This window comes from Eupeodes corollae, chromosome 1 (genome assembly GCF_945859685.1).
Source record: "Eupeodes corollae chromosome 1, idEupCoro1.1, whole genome shotgun sequence".
Classification (NCBI taxonomy): Eukaryota; Metazoa; Arthropoda; class Insecta; order Diptera; family Syrphidae; genus Eupeodes; species Eupeodes corollae.
Window position 1 is genome coordinate 18,997,712 of NC_079147.1, and position 22,286 is coordinate 19,019,997.

General features: G+C 30.4%; 1 protein-coding gene across 1 annotated transcript in view; it reads right to left on the reverse strand.

The window, feature by feature from the left end:
- Nucleotides 1-15,857, reverse strand: part of LOC129938669 (J domain-containing protein) — a 122,730-nt gene extending 106,873 nt beyond the window's left edge. The window contains exon 1 of the mRNA XM_056046345.1: nt 15,031-15,857. Within this exon, the coding sequence (XP_055902320.1) occupies nt 15,031-15,120 (90 nt within the window). The 5' untranslated portion in view covers nt 15,121-15,857. The remainder of the gene's footprint in view (nt 1-15,030) is intronic.
- Between the last annotated feature and the right edge of the window lie 6,429 nt (nt 15,858-22,286).

The following is a 22,286-nucleotide window of genomic DNA, read 5'->3' on the forward strand; positions in this document are numbered from 1 at the left end:
ATTAAGAAACTTTCGTTCCTCAATATATTTCTTAAGACGGTAATTAACCAGCGTTTCCATGACCTAATAAAAAGGGACGTTAGTGCTATCTGTCGAAAATTTTCTGGAGAAGAAGGTTCGCCTTTTTTGCAATTTTTCAACTACTCGGAACGAGCCCAGAAAAAAAAGGATAGATAGAAAAGCTTACGCAGTGGTTTCGCTAAAGTGGAAGAACACCTCTTTAGAATATTTATAAATGTTGACATCTTTAAGAACTCTGGCTACAGTACCAGTACCAAAATAGACTCTTCCCATAGGATCATTTAAGCTTTCAAAAACTGGGGGAACCATGACACTATCTGGTAATGTGGAATTTTAGGCGAACTGCCTTGAAAAAAATTAAGCTTTGTTAATAAAGCTAACTAGAAGAGTATCATTGACAACAAGCGTAGGAACCCAAGAATGGTAAATGAAATCCTATTTGGTCTTGATGCAGAAGGTTTCAGAGCGATTACTTATGTGGATAATGTTATTATAGCGGTCTCATTAAAGCATTTTAACTTTAAAACGCTTAAAAAGTGCCTTAAACAAACCAATACTTTGGAATGATCAGTGTTCACTGGGTGTCAATCCACACAAAACCGATTTAGTCTTTTTTTCGAGAAAATAAACAATTCCATTATTTAAACACTCTCTATAGTAAAGGTATCCAATCAAAGTTCTCAGACGAGGCTAAGTACCTGGGCCTTGTTTTAGACAAAAAATTAAATAGGAATCGTAATATCAAAATAGTCAAAAAAAGCTACTGTAGCTCTTTTATCATGCAAAAAAGCTATTATAAATAAATATGGCTAAGAACCCAGGTCATATGTTGGGTCACGAAAAACATCTTGTGTACACTAGATTTAAAGTGCTGAAGCTCGATAATCGTTGTCATAACCAGTCAATGTCTAATAGGAAAGCTTTAAGAAGCTATATGGAAGAGGATACAGTTCTTCACCTCCTCTGTACATGCCCTGCTCTAGCTTAAAAATTAAATTACCTAGAAGAATTCTTTTATTACGATCTAAACGATCTCAATCATATTAACTTAATCAGACTTTCACGTTTCGCAACAAACAATTCAACCGTAATAACTTTATATCTAGGAATGAAGCACTATACAGCCTCCAGCCCACTTTGGAACGTTTAAACTATCACGTACAGATACTCTCTCTTTAGCAGCGATGAACGAATGTTGATTGATTTATCAAAGCCATGTACAATGTACATCGATATTTCCAAAAAATGAGAGAACAATAAGTTTGTTGATATTGAGAATTCGGCGTTCCACAAACGACATTACACCATATTTTGCATAAAGACTTAGATCTTATGGCTTTTAAGATTCACCGAACACAAGAATTAAAGCCAGTTGATTATCAGTTACGTTCGCTTCTTCACTGATTGGGTCTTGAAATACATCCAAATGATCTGATAAATAAAATGTTCACCTTTTTTTAATGGTAGAAAAACCAACCACTCAATTCTAGAGAGACCTTTTTGCATTATTATCTCTATAACAAAATTTGTTTGATGTCGATATCTCTACTGGTTCTTGAGCTATGGACGACAAAAAAAACATGCCGAACGTACAGACGTACGAACGTACGTATCAGTTTTTACTAATTTTTTTAAAAACGAACTGACTTTTGGATTTGTTTAATATTGAAAAAAAAATGTTGTAAGCAATATTTTGCATTAGAAAACATTTGTTTGAAAGGAACATTTTTAATGTATGCCAAGATATAGGAGTCTAAAATTAATTTTTACCCACTTTTAGTATTGGTTTTATTAGGTTTATATATTTAAAAAAAACGTTACTTCGGTCTTTTACAATTTTTTTAAATCACATAATATAAAATTTATTTTCTAGCTTTACGGGTTTGTGAGATATTTAGGGTGAACAAAAATTGAAACTTTTATAAACAAACACACAATCAATCTTTTTCGAAAATAATAAAACAGCTAATTAAAAAATCAGAACAATCTTGTTTGTTAGTTTTTTTTTCTCGACAAAAGTGTGGCCTAGTACCTACTCAAATGGGTCACTGAGCTTATAAATCCTGTGTTACACTAATAGCTTTGTCCTTAACAAAATAATATCCTCTTTGGTTGTAAGGAACATGGTATAAACTTAAAAAATGAATGTGGACAAATATATCAAATATTTTATTTATGCATACATATCCTTCAAAAATCGAGCTGGAACGAAATTGCGTTACATTTATAATACCACCCCTGAAATAATACTCTAACATATTAAAATCTCATTAAAATTTAGTTTAGATAACTCAAAAGCACTAATACTATTTAAATTCCTAAAAATTATTGTGAAACTGGTCTTTTAGAAAACCTTCAAAGTATAAATGTCCATACTTAAAACAAAATAAAAACTAATTAAGTTATACATACCACGCCCGATATAATAAAAAGGAACAAACATCCATCCACCAACTTTGTATTATATAAATTTACACATAATAAAATACATATAAAAGTCGTATATCAAATAAATAAATAAATCCATGGTTAAGTAAAAAATGGGTATATAAAGTACTCTCCACAACGGCCTTTCAACGCAACAAACACTCAATAAAAATAGTAATTAATAGACTTTATCGTTCGTCCATTCGTTCGTAACTAATTAGTTCGAGCAGTTAGTTAAACATCAACAAACTAAATAAAAAACAAAAACAAAAACATAATAAAACACTAAATTCGCAGGGTTAATCAATACAAAAATGAGAAAGGTATAAAAGGTACCTACTTTATAGACTAAGGTCATTAGGGTGGTCCCGATTTCGATTGTATTTTTAACATACTATAAAGAAAATACTCTCTATTTTCGAATTAGTGCCTCAAAAAATCGATGCTTTTAGTTAGAAAAAACAGTTATTAACTATTTTGTTTCATTTGAATAAAATAATGGTCCACACAGAAACGTCATCTATTCCTTTCAAGTTCTCTTTCTTAACGGATGCTCTGGTGTATTTTTCAAGCATTTTGTATACTTCTTGTATAAAATTAATGGTTTAAGAGTCATCCTAGTTTGATAGTTTAAGGCAGGATAGCAGAGAAAAATGAATAGTCCTAATGAACAGACCGAAAAGGGACGAACATACTTACACGCATAATTTTGCCCTCTAAGCAATTTAACGAAAATCTGCAATGGAGGTGGTAATTCAATCCACTTTGGAATTGTGGGCGTTATGGATAAATTAGCGCACAAGAATATTGGTTTGTATGGACCACATCTTAGCAAATTATCACTCAAGGGTAAAGTCTGCAGTGGAACAAAATTTCAACTGACTTGAAGGTAATCTAACATAAACTGTGATGTACTCGTGCGGAATAATCTCTTTATAGCAGTTGAAGATGGACTTTAATTTTCATATGAGAATAATCTTCAGTAAGAAAGATCATTTCTGAAAATTTAGTTCTGTCGAATTTGGTACAAAACCAAATCACGTGAAGTATAAGAGAAGCACCTGCAGTAAAATCACTGCAGATAAAATGTACAGTGAAATTCTGCTCCGGATACATATTTGGTTTTTATTTGAGTATTGAAATCAATGTCGCGTTTCCATTTGATACTTCTTTGAGGCTCGATTTATGTGTTGATTTATTAGCGCCCCAACACACAACACACTATGATGTAATTTTAAAACTGAAGATGAACTTTGATATTTTAACAGAATTTCAATTTTCTTCAACTATTGTTTGTTTATTTAATTACTCTCGTGTTTTTCGAATGAGTTGGCAGCTCAACTTTTATTTAATCTTTTTGATAGATGCATGTTTTCAATTTGTTTAAAAGTAAAAAATATCTTTGCAGGTTTTCAAATCTATTTTGGAACCTAATTAATTTATTAACTTCCCATAGGAAGTTATTTTAATGGGTCCGATTTGTTAAATTGAAAATTTTGACATTTCTCGACGTTTCAAGGTCCCTAGAGTCGAAACAAAAGATTTTTAGAAAGATGTCTGTGCGTGCGTGTGTACGTACGTTCGTACGGCCGTACGTACGCGACGTTTTTTTTGTCGTCCATAGTTCAAGAACCAGAAGAGATATCGATTTCAAATAAATTTTGTTATACAGATAAAAAGGCAGAAAGATGCAGAAACAGCTCTCAAGAAAATTGCGTGTTACCATAGCAGTTTGAAAAAAAGGTGAAAATGTTAGTTAACCCTAAATATCTTACAAACCAAAAATGCTAGAGACTTGAATTAAATTTTATATAATATATTGTAACGTGATATCAAAGAAGTATATTTTTTGAAAAAAATCCATTAACTGTTTTTTTTTGTACATCAAAAAAACTGAAAAAAAATTGTCACCTCCAAAATTTTACGACTTAAATATGAATTCATTTCCAAAACATTTTTGTGCACCGAAGAATAATGTTTTTGACATCTGATAAAATTTTGAGAAAAATCTAATTGACAGTTTTTTTTATAAAAAATAAAAATCTAAAAAAAAACATTACTCAAAGTTAGTAAAAATTGAATAGAGACTCAAATATCTTTTCAAAAACTTGAAATTTAGGCTTCAATTTTATTTTAACTTATTAGCAATATTGTTTTTAACATTTTGAAAAGTCTTGAGAAAAATCGAATTGACAATTTTTTTTACAAAAAATAAAAACCAAAAAAAAAATGAATAAAAGTTGGTAAAAATTTATTTTCGACTCAAATATCTTTTCAAGAATTGCAGATATTGGCTTTAAACTACTTTTATCTTCCAAAAAATATTGTTGTTAAATTTTGAAAAGAATCAAATTTACAGTTTTTGTACAAAAAATTAAAAACCTAAAAAAAAGTTAACAAAAGTTGGTAAAAAATGATTTTCGACTTAACTATCTTTTCGAAAATTTCAAAAATTGGCTTTAAACTCATTTTGTCTTATAAGAAATATTGTTTTCAACATTTAATTAAATTTTGAAAAAAATAGAATTAACAGTTTTTTTACAAACAATAAAACTCTTAAAAAAAAAAACAATACTAAAACTTAGTAAAAATTTACTTTCGACTCAAATATCTTTTTCAAAATTTGAGATATTGTCTTTAATTTATTTTTATCTTTCAAAAAATATTGTCGTCAACATTAAGTATCATTTTGAAAAAAAATCTAATTGACAGTTTTTTTTACAAACAATTGAAAACCGAAAAAAAATAACGAAAGTTGGTAAAAAATGAATTTTGACTAAAATATCTTTTCAAAAAATTTATATAATAGCTTCTGACTAATTCTTAATTATAAGAAATATTGTTCTCAACATTCAGTGAAATTTTGAAAAAAATCTAATCGATAGTTTTCTTACAAAAAAATTAGAAACTTAAAAAAAAACGTATAAAAGTTGGTAAAAATTGATTTTCGACTCAATATCTTTTCAAGAATTGCAGATATTAGCTTTAAACTACTTTTATCTTCCAAAAAATATTGTTGTTAAATTTTGAAAAGAATCAAATTTACAGTTTTTGTACAAAAAATTAAAAACCTAAAAAAAATTTAACAAAAGTTGTTAAAAAATTATTTTCGACTTAACTATCTTTTCGAAAATTTCAAAAATTGGCTTGAAACTCATTTTGTCTTATAAGAAATATTGTTTTCAACATTCAGTAAAATTTTGAAAAAAATAGAATTAACAGTTTTTTTACCAACAATAAAACTCTAAAAAAAAACAGTACTAAAACTTGGTAAAAATTTACTTTCGACTCAAATATCTTTTCAAAAATTAAAAATATTGGCTTCAAACTTATTTTATTTCACAGACAATATTGTTTTTGATATTCAGTAATTTTTACATTAAAATCCAACAATCCATTTTTTTCATAAAAAATAAAATCTACAAAAAAAATAGTACGCAAATTGGTAAAAATTGATACGAGTACATATAGACAAACTTTTAAGCAAGACAAATCGACAGACGAGATGGGAATTTATCAGTGTTTGTCGCATCCCAGCCTCTTTTTTTTGAAATTGACTAAATGAAGGCGATAGTGGGTAAGGTGATTTTTTTAGATACCTTGTCAAGCAAGTATATTTAAAATTAGATGACTAGAAGATTTGATTTGAAATTGAAAATTGTTGTTTATATCTAAATATCATTCAAAATACCACATTGTGCTTAATAATTTTTGAAAACTTAGAATGTGTGTGGTAAGCTATTCCTTATCTATAGCTATCTTTATGTGGATCAAAAAGATAAACTAGAAATAATCAAACTACACATTGTTTCGTCATTAATAAGGATTAAGTTTTATCCAGGGTTTTCGATGAAAGTTTTCAGATGGTTTTTTGGCACCTTAAACATAATTTTAAAAATATCAGTAGTTTTTTTTGTGAGTATTTAATTATTTAAAATATAATATAATCGTAGGTGACCTGATTTGTAGACATAGAGATTGGGGATGTATTCGTGCAAACTTGTGGGGGTAATGTTCTCGCTAATATGTCTTATTTTGTTTCCGTTTAGTCCAACTTATTTTCCGTCTGGGTCGAGAGGTTCACCTTCCGTTCTGGATCTATTTCTAACAAATGTACCTTCATTTTTTACTCAGCCCGAAACCATAAATGATTTAAATTCTGATCATATTCCTGTTTTAGTAAAATTAACAAAATAGTAAAAAACAGAGAGCAATACTATCTGGACCATAAAAATACTAATTGGAGTCGTTTCAAATAAGAAATTATGTCCAAGCTTAGACAAATTCCAACTGATTTAAATAAGGTTTCTTTAAAAGAATATGTTGATTTTTATGTCGATTTTTTTTCCAAAGCTCTAGAAGCATAGCAGACATGTGTACTTAAAAATCAAGAAACCGTTTGTAATCAAAATATAAGGAATTCTTTTAAAAAACAATGGCAATGTTATCGCTTACAAGAGTATCGCAATGAAGTTAAATTGTATAACAAAAATAAATTTCGAAATAAAAATTGGAATGAGAAACTTAGTAAGTTGGAAAAGAATGCTAAACCTTTCTGGAACATAGCAAAAATTATCAAAAATAAAAACAGACAAATTCCTAACCTTCAAAATAATGATGAAGTTGTGTACCAAAATTCAGATAAAGCCATTGTCTTTGCAATAACATTTTTGAAAAATCATTGTGTATCTCAATACCTTAGTGATGATCCTACTAAAATATTAGTTAGTGAAACAGCAAACACAGTTCACTCACAAATCACTGAAACTCCTAGGGATCAGTATATATCCAGGCGGGATGTTTAAAACATCGTTTCAAATTTAAAAGTACCTTTTTGATAAACGCATGTCTTAAAACGCAATGTTTTCCATTGAATTGGAAATATGCAATAGTTATACCGATTCCTAAACCTGGAAAACCGCCAAAACTCCCAACAAGCTATCGACCAATAAGTTTTCTCAGTATAGTATAAGCAAAGTTTTCGAAAAAAATGTGAAATGTAAAATATTACCCATCGTTGATGAGCTTCAGATATTTCCAAATGAATAATTTGGATTCAGAACGCATCACACTACTACTCAACAGGTATTTAGAGTCTCTTGGCAAATCGACTGGGCTTATTCTGCTTGATATCGAAAAGGTATTTGACTCGGTTTGGCTCGATAGAATTGTGCAAAAGATGGTATATTTCAGGATTCTTTCGTATCTTGTAAAAATTATCCAAAGTTTTTTGTCCAATTGTTGCTTTAGTGTTTTCGTCAACAACTGTTTGTCTAGCTGTTACAAAGTCAACTATGGTGTCCCGCAAGGATCAGAACTAGGTCCCTTACTGTACAATATTTATACTTCTGATATTCCTATATTACCAGGTTGTCAGATAGCCATATTCCATGATGATACGGGCATCTTTTTATCGCATGAATTTAGTCTTAACATTGAGACAAATTTTAAAAATTCGATAGAATTGATGACAAATAACTACACCAAATGGAAAATAAAACTGAATGCTGACAAACTACAAGCGATCTTTTTCAGTAGAAAATGAAAATCTTGTTCCAAACAACCAACTAACCTTTAATGGTGTAAATGTTAAATGGAATCCAAGTGTGAAATATGTTGGTATTTATTTAGATCAAAAACTCACTTTAAGAGAACAATTTGCCAAAACTCTACAAATAGTTAGCATTGCTATAAATATTTTGTATCCTTTTATAAATAGAAAGTCCTGCCTTATCAACGACAATAAAATGATTATTAAAAAAGTAGTTTTCCAAGCAATACTTTTCTTTGGATGCCAGGTTTGGGGGAAATGTGTAAAAAGTCATCTTAAAAAACTGCAAGTGACACAAAACAAGCTTCTTAATAAAGCTTAACAATTCACGTTATCATTCCAACAAAGACTTACATGAAAAGGCAAATGTTGAATTGATTTCACTTAGAATCAATAAACTGACAAACGCTTTCTTGCTAAATTGTGTAACCTCCGAAAATCCGCTCATTCAAAACACGACCTTATTTGCTTAGTTTATGATTTCCACGTTGAAAGACATAGGCAAAACCATACCATCGAATACACGGATTTCCGTAATTTGAACTACGCTGCCTTGGAACAAAATCTTAATACTATTAGTTGGAACTCTTTGTTAGATATATCTTCGCCCTCTATGCAGGTAGAATTTTTTACTGAAAAAATTAATGAACTTTATTATAGTCATGTGCCCCTAAGAACTAAAACTTTCAGTCCAAATAGCAAACCGTGGATAACGAGAAGTATTCTCTCTCTCATTAAAAAAAGAGATTTATTCTTCAAACGCTGGAAATTATTTCGCATTGACATTTTTTATGTAAATTATTCCAAACTGCGAAACAAAATTGTTTGGGAGATACGCAAGGCCAGAGCTCAGACATATTAAACACGTTTCAATGCCGTATTGGGAAGCAAAGAGATTTGGAAGAATCTGAAAAAACATAGGAATTGGTAAATTCGATAACAAATCTACAGATTTGCTTGACACAAATGCCCTAAACTTATCTTTCGTCCCAAGCAAGACAGACACCTCGCATTTTCCAGACCGGGTTAATTCATCGGAGAATAATTTATCAAATGCTAGGCCTAATACACCCCTTTTCGAATTCTCTTCCATTACCCTGGAGTATGTAGTTGAGGCCCTTCTATCGATAAAATCTAACGCTGTAGGACTCGATATGATGCACCCTAAGTTTTTAAAAATTGTTCTCCCTACCTTGCTACCATTCATCAAACTCATTTTTAACTCCATTTTAAGAACACGTGAGTTTCCTTCTCTATGGAAAAAAGCAAAGGTTATTCCTATGACAAAAAATTCCAAAGGAGATGAGTTTAGACCTATATCTTTATTGCCTTTCTTGTCAAAAGTTTTTAAGAGAATACTTCAAAAGCAAATAAACGAGTTTCTAACACGGTTTGACTTATTGACCTAAGACAATCTGGTTTTCGAAAGAAAAATAGCTGCTTGACTGCCTTGTTAAGTGTTTCTGAGGATATTAGAAAAGCAGTTGATATGGACAACGTTACTTTCCTAATTCTTCTCGATTTCTCTAAGGCCTTCGATATGGTAAATCACTACATTCTTTGCCTTAAGCTCTCAAATTATTTCAATTTTTCCTCCTCTGCAGTCGATCTATTGTTTTCTTATTTAACAGAACGTGAACAGACGGTTGAACATAATCAACAAAAATCGATCTTCTTACCTGTTGCAAATGGTGTTCCACAAGGGTCAATACTAGGCCCCTTGTTCTTTTCAATGTATGTGAACGAGTTGCCTAGTATTGTAAAAAATTGTTCCATTCGCATGTATGCCGACGACACTCAGCTCTACCTTATTTGTCCCTTAGGGATGATTGAACACTACGTTGCATGTATTAATGAAGATTTAAAAAGAATCGATCAATGGTCAATAGAAAATTGCTTGTTACTTAACCCGATAAAATCAAAATGCATCGTCATCGCTAGGAATAAGATGAATATGTCATATTTTTCTCAAGTTGCTCTTAAAGAAAATGCCATCATGTATGTCGACAAAGCTGTAAACCTCGGTGTTTTGTTTAATATGACCCTGACTTGGGAGGAACATATCAATAGAACTGTGGGTAATTGTTATAGTGTCCTTCGTATGCTTTGGCCATCTCAATATTTAATTCCAATAAAAATCAGAGTTCTTTTAATAAAAACGTTGTTTCTGCCTTTAATCACTTACGGTTGCGAAAGCAAAAGAAAACTTAGTGTCGTCTTTAACTGTGTTGTTCGTTATGTTTATGGACTTAGACGTTTTGATCGAATATCCAATTACGTGATTCAATTTCTCGGAATGACATTTACAAATTTTCGCAAATATCGAACTTTAACTTTTTTCTCTGATATTCTTCAAACCAGACAACCTGAATACCTTTATATGAGATAAGATTCCTAAACTCAAATCGTTCCGCTCAAGTTTTGGTCCCGCGTTTTTGTTGTGCGACATCTGAACGCCAGTTTTTTGTAAACTCCTCACGAATGTGGAATTCGTTACCACGTGAAATAAGAAGTTTAAATTGCGCAAAGAAATTAAAAAATGAATTAAAACTGTACCTTAGCAATTAATTACAATTAAAACAACTATTAATATTTTTGTTATTATTATTCTCTTTCTTTTTTTTTGTAATTTAATGTTTTAACATTTTAACTTATATTTATTGTGATACAAAATGCCGTAGCTGCTGTACACTTTAAAGCTATATTATAAATAAGAATTTATGTTCTTACAATATTAGCTAATCATGATTAATAATATACTAAAATACTAATCCATTGATTCACTAACCATTTTTCCGATTTTATTGTTAGTTTGAATTAATCTTATGCTTATAACATGTTCTCGTTAAATTGTTAATTTATTAATTTATTTTCCTTATGTTCTTAATTTTAATTTAGTCGAAATGTACCTGTCCTTTTCAAATTGTGTTGAAGGTTTTGTTTGTATTTTATTATCTAAATTCTACGTACAAATTAATATACTTGTTCAGCAGAAAGATATCATAGAAAAATAGCAAATATCGCCTACCACATGTAACTGTTAATACGAAAATAAAGAATATCTATCTATCTAATTATTTAAAAAAAGCAATAGATCAAGAAAAGTGTTGTGAAGGTGAGAGAAAACTTTCGAAATGAAAATCTTTTTTTTATTTCGTGAAAAATGTCAATGAAATTTGTTATAATGAAAATTCTGTATAATGTAAAATGTTGAGAATAAAATAAAGTTACGCTATAACATATTTTCATTAGATATTTGAGCAAAAAACAATCAATTATTATTAATGAAAGTATTCTTTAAAGGTTACACGATCTTAAAAATAAGTTCGTCAAAAAAAGGTTCTATTATGTATATTATATTCGGATGTTGTCTCTTCATGATAAGATCGATTAATTTTGGCAATTATTCAACAAAAACAAATAGTAAGTAAATTAAGTGTATAGGTTTTAAATAGAATTGAATTGAACCGTTCTTAATTTATTGAATATCCATTATAATTATAGGCAAACATGAAGATATATTTAATTTTGCTACACTTTAAAAAACTATACTTCCAACGAATGTATAATTAAGTTGTTTGCAAAAACTTAATATTTTTACTCGTAAAAGCAGTTGAGAAAGTATAAAATCAGTTTAAACATTTATAAAAGCAGTTTTGCAATAGTTTTAAAAATTGCAGATTCAAATTTGAATTAAAAGTACATAAATGCACTTATAATGTTTAATTTGTACTCATATTTTACACCAATTCGAATGAAAAGATATGCTCAAACACATAGACAAGTTTTCGTAAGTTATTGTAATGGGTCCGATTTTTCTAATTGAAAATACTGACATTTAAAGACGTTTCCAGTTCCCAAGAATGTAAATCAAAGAGAGTTGTCTGTGTGTGTATGTGTACGTACGTTCGAAAAGCTTTTTTGTCTCAAGAAACAGTAGAGCTATCAACTTAAAAACACGGAAAGATGCAGAAAAGACTTTAAACAAAAATTGAGATTGCAGTTTTTGTATTGTATCAATTTAAAAAATAATAAATAGAGGCTGGGATGCGACCCACACTGTTAACTTCCCATCCCGTCTGTCGATTTGTCTTGCTTAAAAGTTTGTCTATATGTAGGTACTTTTATTTTATTTTTTATGAAAAAACGGTTGGATTCTTATATAAGAATTACTGAATATCGAAAACAATATTTTCTGTGAAATAAAATATGTTTGAAGCCAATATTTTTCATTTTTGAAGAGATATTTGGGTCGAAAATCAATTTTTACCTTTTTTTTTGGTTTTTAATTTTTTGTACAAAAACTGCCAATTCGATTTTTTCAAAATGTTGCTGATTGTAACAACAGTATTTTTTGAAAGATAAAGTAGCTTAAAGCCAATATCTACAATTTTTTAAAAGGTATTTTTTTATTTTTACCAACTTTTATACATTTTTTTTAGGTTTTTATTTTTTGTAAGAAAAACTGTTAATTCGATTTTCCTCAAAATTCGTCCTTATGTTGAAAACAATATTTTTTAAAAATACAAATTAGTTAGAAGCTATTATCTTAAATTTTTGCAAAGATATTTTAGTCAAAAATCATTTTTTACCAACTTTTGTTAATTTTTTTTTCGGTTTTTATTTTTTTGTAAGAAAATTGTCAATTCGGTTTTTTTAAAATTTTACTGAATGTTGACAACAATATTTTTTGAAAGATAAAAGTAAATTAAAGCCTATATCTCAAAGTTTTGAAAAGATAGTTGAGTCGAAAATCAATTTTTACCAACTTTTATTAATTTTGTTTTAGGTTTTTATTTTTTGTAAAAAAAACTGTCAATAAGATTTTTCTCAACATTTTTCAGAATGTTGAAAACAGTATTTCTTATAACATAAAATAAGTTTGAAACCTGAATTTTAAGTTTATGAAAAGATATTTAAATCGATATTCAATTTTTACCAACTTTAAGTAATGTTTTTTTTAGATTTTTATTGTTTATAAAAAAAGCTGTCAATAAGATTTTTCTCAAAATTTTATCAGATGTCAAAAATATTATTCTTCTTTGCACAAAATTGTTTTGGAGATGAAATCATATTTTAGTCGTACAGTTTTGGAGGTGACAAATATTTTTTTCAGTTTTTTTTGATTTATAAAAAAAACCATTAATGATTTTTTTTCAAAAAATATACTTCTTTGATATCACATTACAATATATTATATAAAATTTAATTCAAGTCTCTAGAGTTTTTGGTTCGTAAGGGATTTAGGGTTAACCAAATTTTTCACCTTTTTCTCAAACTGCTATGGTAAAAAAACCACCCACTCAATTTTCTTGAGAGCCCTTTCTGCCTTATTATCTGTATGACAAAATTTATTTGAAGTCGATATCTCTTCTGGTTCTTGAGCTATGGACGACGAAAAAACGTCGCCAACGTACGTACACACGCACGCATAGACATCTTTCTAAAAATCTTTTAATTCGACTCTAGGGACCTTGAAACGTCGAGAAATGTCAAAATTTTCAATTTGACCAATCGGACCCATTACAATAACTTCCTATGGGAAGTTAAAAATGTTGGTTGACCAAAAATATCTTACAAACCAATGACATTAAAATAAATAAATAAATAAAATGGGTTGCGCAACAGTTTGAGATCTAGGGCCTAGTGACTGACAACTCTCAACCATTCCTGTGTGCGAGTACTGTTGTTAGGGATTGAGTGGCATAAGCGACTACAATTAAATTTTATATTATATCATTTGACGTGATACCAAACGAATATAATTTTAAAAAATGTTCAGTTGAAGTTTTCTTATACCTCCAAAAACTAAACCAAGAAGTTGTAACCTCGGATATATTAAGAACAAAGAAAGAATTTCAACTTCAAAAAAATTGTATGCTACGATAAACAATTTGTTTGACTACTGGTAATATTTTGAAGAAAGTCGAAGTTTATTTACAAAAAATAAAAAAACAAAACAAAAACCTTGCTAAAAGATTTCAAAAATTGATTTTTGACTCGAATATTTCGGCAAAAATTAAAGATATTTGATTTAAATTAAATTAATTTCGAAACAAATATTGTTTTTTTAATAAAAATTTCAAATAAAATAAAAATCTACAAAAAATATAACACAAAATTGGTAAAAACTAATGTTCCATTCTCGATATCTCGTAATTAAATGAAGGTATTGACATCGATATGACTAATTTTTGTGCCTAATTTTGTTGCTAACGAAAAATATAGTCTTACAAAATTCCAATCTGTATTTTCTTATATAAATAAAAATCTTTAAAAAAAAATGGTAAGAATTGGGTTTCTACTAAAAATCTCAAGAAAAAAATACATATATTGCATTTTGTCACATGGAAAATATTGTTGCTAACTTTTAGTGTTTTTTTTTAGAAAAATTCAATTGACAGCTTTTCTAACAAATGACGAAAACCTATAAAAACAAACATAAACTGCGAGAAAACGGTTTTTGACTCGAGTATTACGATAAGAAAGATATTTGACAATTCGACTGAGGGCACTGAGGGGAAATTATCGCTTCCCAGGCTCTTTTTCCATTACAATTCAATTCCAATGCTTTAATATTTTAGTTCCAAAAATGATAATAAAAACAATTATGTGATGGGGTATTAAATTAAAAATAAACCACAAAATAAATAAATATAGAGTTAGGAATAATCCCCTTCTTAAGCTACTTCTACACTTTGAAACAGGGGATTTTTTGATCAACTATCAACCAATAAATTATTCACACATTGTTGTTTCGATGTTCGATCTTATTGAATTACCAATTATTTCTGTTAAATGCGATGAATCAGTAAATAAAGAGAAATAAAAACAAACAAACAAAACCATAACGATTAAAAAAACATTAAATAAAATTCTTCCATCAATTAAGTTGAGGTTAATTCCGGTTCTCGGCTTCCAGCTTATAGATACTTTCTAATAGCTAATTAGATACTTATTAAAATTCAATGTTCAATTGAGTCTTGTGCCTCATAAATAAACAAACACAAAATTATCTATAAAGTACTTACAGATGAATGCTCATCACAATTAAGCATGGCGTAGAACTCCTCGTCGGGGTTACGTTTATAGCTGATAATGCTATCAACTCCACCACTCATCTTGATCAGATCGTTTTTTTGTTTTGTTTAAAAATTTGTTATTAATCCAAGAAATTCAACTCAAACGAGCAACAAATATTGAAAATTAAACTCAATGACCGAGATTTGTATACTTCAAGGCCAAATAACACTTGCAACTGGTTCTTGCCTCAAAGCACTCACTAGTTGAGCTCGAGCTACTATTTGTTGTTGTTGTTAATGCACTTTCACTTGTTCGCTTCTTAAAGACGGGGAAGGGACGTGATGATGGCGCCGTCGAGGGAGGTGTTAAAATTTCTTTTCTTATAAAGAACAACCAAACGCGGTGGGTTGTGGGAAAATACACCCAAAAAGACCGAGACGAAAAAACTCAACAGTTAACAAAAAAACTCAAACCGTTTAACCTAAGCTTGAGTCTCTTTCAAACACCCGATCGTGTTTTTTGAATTTCTCTAAAATGGGATTTAAATCGAATCTTCAAGACCCCGAACAACGCAGAAACAGAACTAAGCTGGAGAGCGACTCGTCAATGACTGAACTCAAGTGGCAATGGGTTTTTGTAACGTTAAGCCCGTTTATGCGCAAACTTTTGCTTTTTTCTCAACTTGTTTTGAGATACAGAGCGGAGCAGAGCAGCAGCTAGCGGTGGGGAAATTTTCTTTTTTTTAATCAGTCTCGGACAAAAGAATAACACTGATGACGATAATGACGACGACGACTACGACGAGCGACGGTGGGAAGTGACTGGAACACTGAGGGGCTCTGGATGTCTGTAGCTGCTGAGATGAAGATTCGAGTGGGATTCTGATGACGAACTTTTTGTGGTGCTGTTGTGCTTTCAGCGGATAGAACGGAGTCGTTTCGTTGATTTGCGTTGGTGGGGCTGTAGCTGTTACTGTGAAGCCATCGAGGGTTTTTCCAAGTCTCATATGGGTCATGGGCCTGTATGCTATGATGGGGTGTTATAGCTTATTGTACCCTGGGGAGGTGGGTGGTTTCTAGGGCTTTTCAGGTTATATATGGGTTAAACTTTTTAAAGGAGCTTTCGGGAGGAAAGTTTTCTTTTTTTGTTTGATTCGGCGTAGTGGTGGAGGCTGAATTGCTGAATGTTGCACGAATAAGCTTTTGCAACATTTTCGTTGTTTCTTGAATAAGTTTTAAAATAATGGTTGTGGCTTTTGATAAATTATTTAAGACACTACAACTGTTACTTTTAATTTTGATTTGAAGTTGCAAGTTTTGTAATTTTTCTTTTTGTTTTGAGGAAGGTTTTAAAAATATTAGATGCATATTGTCACGGTTCTAAATAAAAAATCATTTAGTGAAAGAAGCGTGTAAAAATTGCCATGCTTCTTTTCTTTTTTAATTTAATTATATATAAGGAACTTTTAAACCTTAAGTCGTGTACAGTTACTATTTGAATGTTCAAAAAGACACGTTTGGTGGTGAAAATTATAATGATATAGTGCCCAAGAACTGAAGACATGAAAGTACCACTTTTATTTTATGTTTTTATGCTCCTTTTTATTTTATGTCCCATATAGTGAAGTAATAAAAAGGGTCTTTTGCGACAATTTAAATGTTTTGAAACATTTAATTTGAACTCGTATTTTCCGAAATAGATACTAAAGTGATTGTAAATATTTATTCATTTCAGTGAAGTTACATATTGATTTTAACCGCATTTTGAAAAGATCTTAATGATGAAGATGTAACCAATTCAGTCACGTTATGTTTCAATGAAATTGTGTTTTTAAATTATACATACATATATTGTAAACAAAGGCATTTCTAATACCCCACTTGTAACGAAAAAAATAATATTTTGTTATTAAAATGTCTTAAAGCATTTAAACTTAAGAAAATCATGACTTTTCAATGATTTTTTTAAAATTAAGTATCTCAGTAAAAAATTTTCTAATTGAGGTTAAAATAAAATTATTTTATAATTTTAAATTTTTAGCTCTTAGATCTTCGAACAAAATTTTTCAGGTCACATACAGTTTTAAGCAGAAACGAGCCATGTTTTTGATCTTTTATTAATTTTAAGAAATTGAACAACTTGTTTATAGCCTTAAAGCTTGAATTAACTCTCTTTTTTAAATGTGTTTTAAGATAGAAATAGTTTTGATATACAATGCTTATTAATGTACGTTTCTTTTCAATCTTATATTTTTATTTAAAAAAATGTTAATTTATTTTTGATATATGGAATTAAAAAAAATAATTTTTGAATTTAAAGAAGCCAAGTTAAGAAAAAAATTCTAGATAAAATCTCATATAAAAAAGAGGCCTGGGATGTGAACCACACTGATAAATTCCTATCCCGTCCGTCGATTTGTCTTGCTTAAAAAGTTTGTGGGTTATAGAGTTTTGTTTTGTTAAAAAAGTTGTCAGTTGAATTATTGGATTTTTATAAACAAATTACTGAATGTCGAAAACAATATTTTCTATTAGATACAATTAGATTAAAGCCAATATTTTCGATTTTTGAATAGATATTTTAGCCGAAAGCACATTTTTACAATGATTTGGTATTGTTATTTTTATAAAAAAAAACCTGTCAATTCAATTTTTCTCAACATTTTTCGTTGCATAAAATTGTTTTGGATATAAACAATTTTGTTGTAAAAATTATATATATGGCACATTTTTTTCAGTTTTTTTAATTCATAAAAATACCGTTAATTGGAATTTCGTCCAAAAATATATTTGTTTGGTTTCACGTTACAATATACAACTTTAAATTTAATTCAAGTGTCTAGAGTTATTGGTTCTTGAGATATTTTGTGTTGACTAAAATTATCACCTTTTTTAAATTGCTATGGTGAAAAAAAATCACAAACTCAATTTTTTTGATAGTCATTACTGCATCTTTTTGCATTATTATCCGTACAACAAAATTTTATGATTTGATATCTCAACTCAACTGGTTCTTGAGCTATGGACGACGAAATCAGTTTCCTTTTAAAATCTTTTATTTTGTTAAAACGTCGATAAATATCAACATTTTCAATTCGACAAATTGGACCGATTAAAATAACTTCTTATGTAAGAAATTAATAAATCTGGCCGTTTACACTTCTGCCCAAAAATTGATACGGCAACCACTGCTATTTTTGGCTATAAAAAAAACGACTAGTGCGAATCTTCTACAAACCTAGTTTATACTTAAAACTCATACGTTTTAGGCAGTAGGGGCGAGGACAGACAGATTAACTACCCGGCACTGGAGCAATTGTTAACGATTTTTTCTAGAATTACAGTTGACATTTTTAAAACAAAAATTAAGGACACACCTACAAAAAAAGCCTTTTTTACAAACATTGAAAAAATAAAATGCACTACTGGATCACACGAACTTGCTCCTTTATACAAAGAGTCTATTTAAAAAAGGACATTTATAGTCAAAAATACACCTGTAAAATAAGTTTGTTTTCAAAGATATAAATGCTATTTGGCTTGTCAAAAAAACTGCGCGATTCATTTCAAGACACAACTTTAACTTAAAAGAACTTCCTCTTGGATCAATAATAATTTAATACATTAATTTGAATTTGCTGACGGTGGAAAAACACCAATCATCTTTCGTATTTGAAATCGCTCTTTGGGAAGCGATCAGCTTTCTGCAATTCTGTAGAAACATAATATTCGATGTCTAAAACGTTCTGAATATACTTTTCTCGGATGAAATGACACATGCTTTGTTCTCTTGTGGAATTGTAGGTTCTTCAATAGTCTGATAGCACTTTGGTTGTCCATAGTGTTGAATTTTGGTACGAACAGCGAATATCATTAAACAAAAGCTTTAGCCACGATATTTATTTTGCCGCCTCAGCTGCCGCTCCTTTGTGTTTCGATCACCAGCATAGTCACCATCGCTATAGGATTTTAAGGTATATAAAGAATTTGAATTAAAAGCAATACAATAATTTCGTGTTCCTTTAACGTATCTTTTAAAACGCTTCAATGCCTTGATGTGAACCTCTATTGGATTTTCCATGTACCGGCTCACAACTCCCAAAGCATATGAGATATCCGGGCGCGTCCCCACAGCAAGGTACATTAAACTTCCAACTGCTGCTCGATATGGAAAATTACTGCTATTTGAAGTTTCATTGTGCTGGCTCATCGACATGATCCAAAATTAGGATATTGTTGGATTTAACTGTTGTAGTTTCAGAATCTTCATTTTCCTTATATAAAATTCGTTGACGTGTTCTGGAATTGTTTTTTAAAAAATTAGATCTCTACTCACCTCTATTTTATTAGTTCTCGGAACCCATGTACGGTTTTTACAACTTCGATATATCCCACAAAATGGCCCTTTTCTGATTTTAAGTCCCACTTGCGTCTTTTTGTTGCTGGAACATGCGCAAACACACACATCTCCGAATGTCTTCTAGTTTTCTCAATCTGTTTAAGTCTTTGCCGGTCCACAGCTCAAAAGGTCTTTTCAGATCCTCGTTCAATGCACTTCTGTTAATGACGTAAGCAGCAGTGATGATAGCTTCAGGCCATAATTCAAGAGGCAAGTTTTTATCATGAATCATCGTCCTCCCGTCTTCCACAAGAGTCCCAATTTCACGATCCGCTCTACCATTTTGCTGGGGGAAGTATGGTACTAAAGTTTGGTCTAATATTCCAAACTGTTTTTAAACATCTTCAAATTCTTTATTTCGGTGCCATTATCGGTTCGTATGGTTTTAAGTTTCAAACCGGTTTCTGTTTTCAGTTTGTAAATGAAATTTCTAAAACAGGAGGGAACCTCACTTTTATGTTTAAGAAAATAAGCACAGCGGTATTATTAGAAATCGTCCTTAAAAAAAAGGAAGTACCTTGAATCTGATAGGGAAGGATGTTGCATGGGACCGCAAAGATCCGAGTGTACCAGCTCACCAGGTTGCTTTCCAAAAACACACGCCTCGCAAAACAAACTATCATCGGCCACCTGTGTATTTTTGTTTTTCAAAAACAGTTTCAATGTTTTGAGATTTTGATGGGCAAGGCGTTCGTGCCAAGTCTTTAAATCATGAATTTTTGTCGCAATATTAGCACTTGGAATTTTAATTGCAATCATCATACAAAAAAGCGGCTTTTCTCGAAATCCTACAGCGACTACTTTGTCTCCGTTAAGTAAATAACAACAATGGATAGACTTTTCTGCGTGTTGACAGTCAGTATGGGCCTGACTACATACTAGCATTGGCGTATCGGCTATAACTGTTGTCGACGTTACTATTCCCATTATGGCTAGATTAACTAAGTTTATAACTTTTTATCCATTGAAAATCTTCTGAGCCATACAGTATTGCGTTCACACCCATTAACGTTGTAATATGGCAATGTATTTCTTTCATTGTAGAATACAAAAAAATCAATGGCATTCCATACTTTTAAGGAAATTTTATAAGTTGGTCAATTCTTTTAACGAAGGTAATAATGAAGATATGATTTTGCTGACATTTGAAAATAAAATAGTTTGTTTTTTATTTAAAATTTTTGAATGTAAGTATTTGTTTGACACATGTTCTTATTTTCATATCAATAAAGAATGATCCGATAGACTAATAGACCAATATACTCTCCCTTAAATCAAAATAAAAATACTATTCAAAATCGTTTTAAACACTCATAATTTAGAATATATTATGTAGGTATGCACCTCAACTACCGAACATGTGTAGCTATGTATATAAAAAATCAATTTGGTAATAATTTAATACCTTAATCTTTTAAAATTAATAACACCCGATCTGTTATTCAATTTTATATTTAATCGAGAAACAAAAAAGAAACAATAAAACAAAAAAATATCTAACAAGGCATGTCATAAAGATAACGGAAGATTGCACGAAAACCAATTCATATATAGCAAGTTATTTCTGTTGTCATTATTCCCCTTCCACAATTTCAAAAGAACATCACATCCTTCTAAAATATCCAACCCCCCAAAGCCCATATACCCAACCCATCTCAACTCAAACAAGACCGCATTTAAAGCCTCTGTCTTCCCTCATCAAATATTAACGACAAAACGTAATGTGTCCTTGGAAAATAAATTCTTATCGACCAGGTAGGGTATCAAGGTCTGGGATAGGAAGGTGCTCAAGAACGAAAAGCAAATTTCTCTCAAGTTTGAACAACCACCCTACTAATATCGTAAGCAAACGAACGACCTGAATAAACGCCTAAGACTATACAACCATTCCTGTTTATCACCCCATTAAAAAACCGAAAACCATAAAGAAGAAGTAATTGTTGCCTACTTTTGAGAAGGGAAATCGTCACCCTCCGTTTTCGTTTTTGTTGTGCCAAATGTCGAGAAAAAAAGACTCAAAGACGTATCCGTCCATTACCGACATCGTCGAACTGTCCGTGCGTACTTCTTCCGAAAGACGTACGCACTTCCAACTTTTAAGGGTATTGTGGCGGGCGTTCTACCTCGACATTTTTTGTTTTTATTTATTTTTTTCGAGAGATTGTGATGTTGAACTCTGCGACTTTGCCCTCTCAAGACCATCGCACTCGTAAATAATATTCACTCCATTGTGTGGGAGAGGAGCGATGGCATGGTCGGGACGGGACAAGACAGGTCGGGTGAAGAATGTGACTATTTTTAGCCTTCGGTATCTTAACGGAAAATTGAAAAATATACAACGATATCTTTATCACTTTTGAAGTGAAAGGTCAGCGCTGCCGCCACTGGCAGCCGTGGCCGTGTAAAGGCACCCAGCAAAGACACATAACTGTATATATGAATAAAGAAAGCCGACTTCCGTTTCGTTAAATCGTCGTGCACTTAAATTGAATGAACACTCAACAAGTAGATTTTGATTCATTGTGTTTATTTTGTTTTTATTTTTCTTGAAGGAGTTTTCTTGTATTTTCATAAGAAAGTGACGACGACTGTGATGGACGTAAACTGTATACAGTGGTACAGGAAACTTTTAAATAAGGAATTATTTAAATTTTAATTTAGAAGAATGCATACAAATTATTTATAAAGTTAATATTGATTTAAACATTTATCTTAAAAACAAATAAGATATGCATCGAAAATAAAGTTTTTGAAACCTGTAATAATTTTAAGTGAAATAGAAATGACAGTTTTCTTAAAAAAACATAGAAAGAAAATGCTTCTATGAATTGGAGAAAATATAATTTTTGAATATCTTCAAAACTTG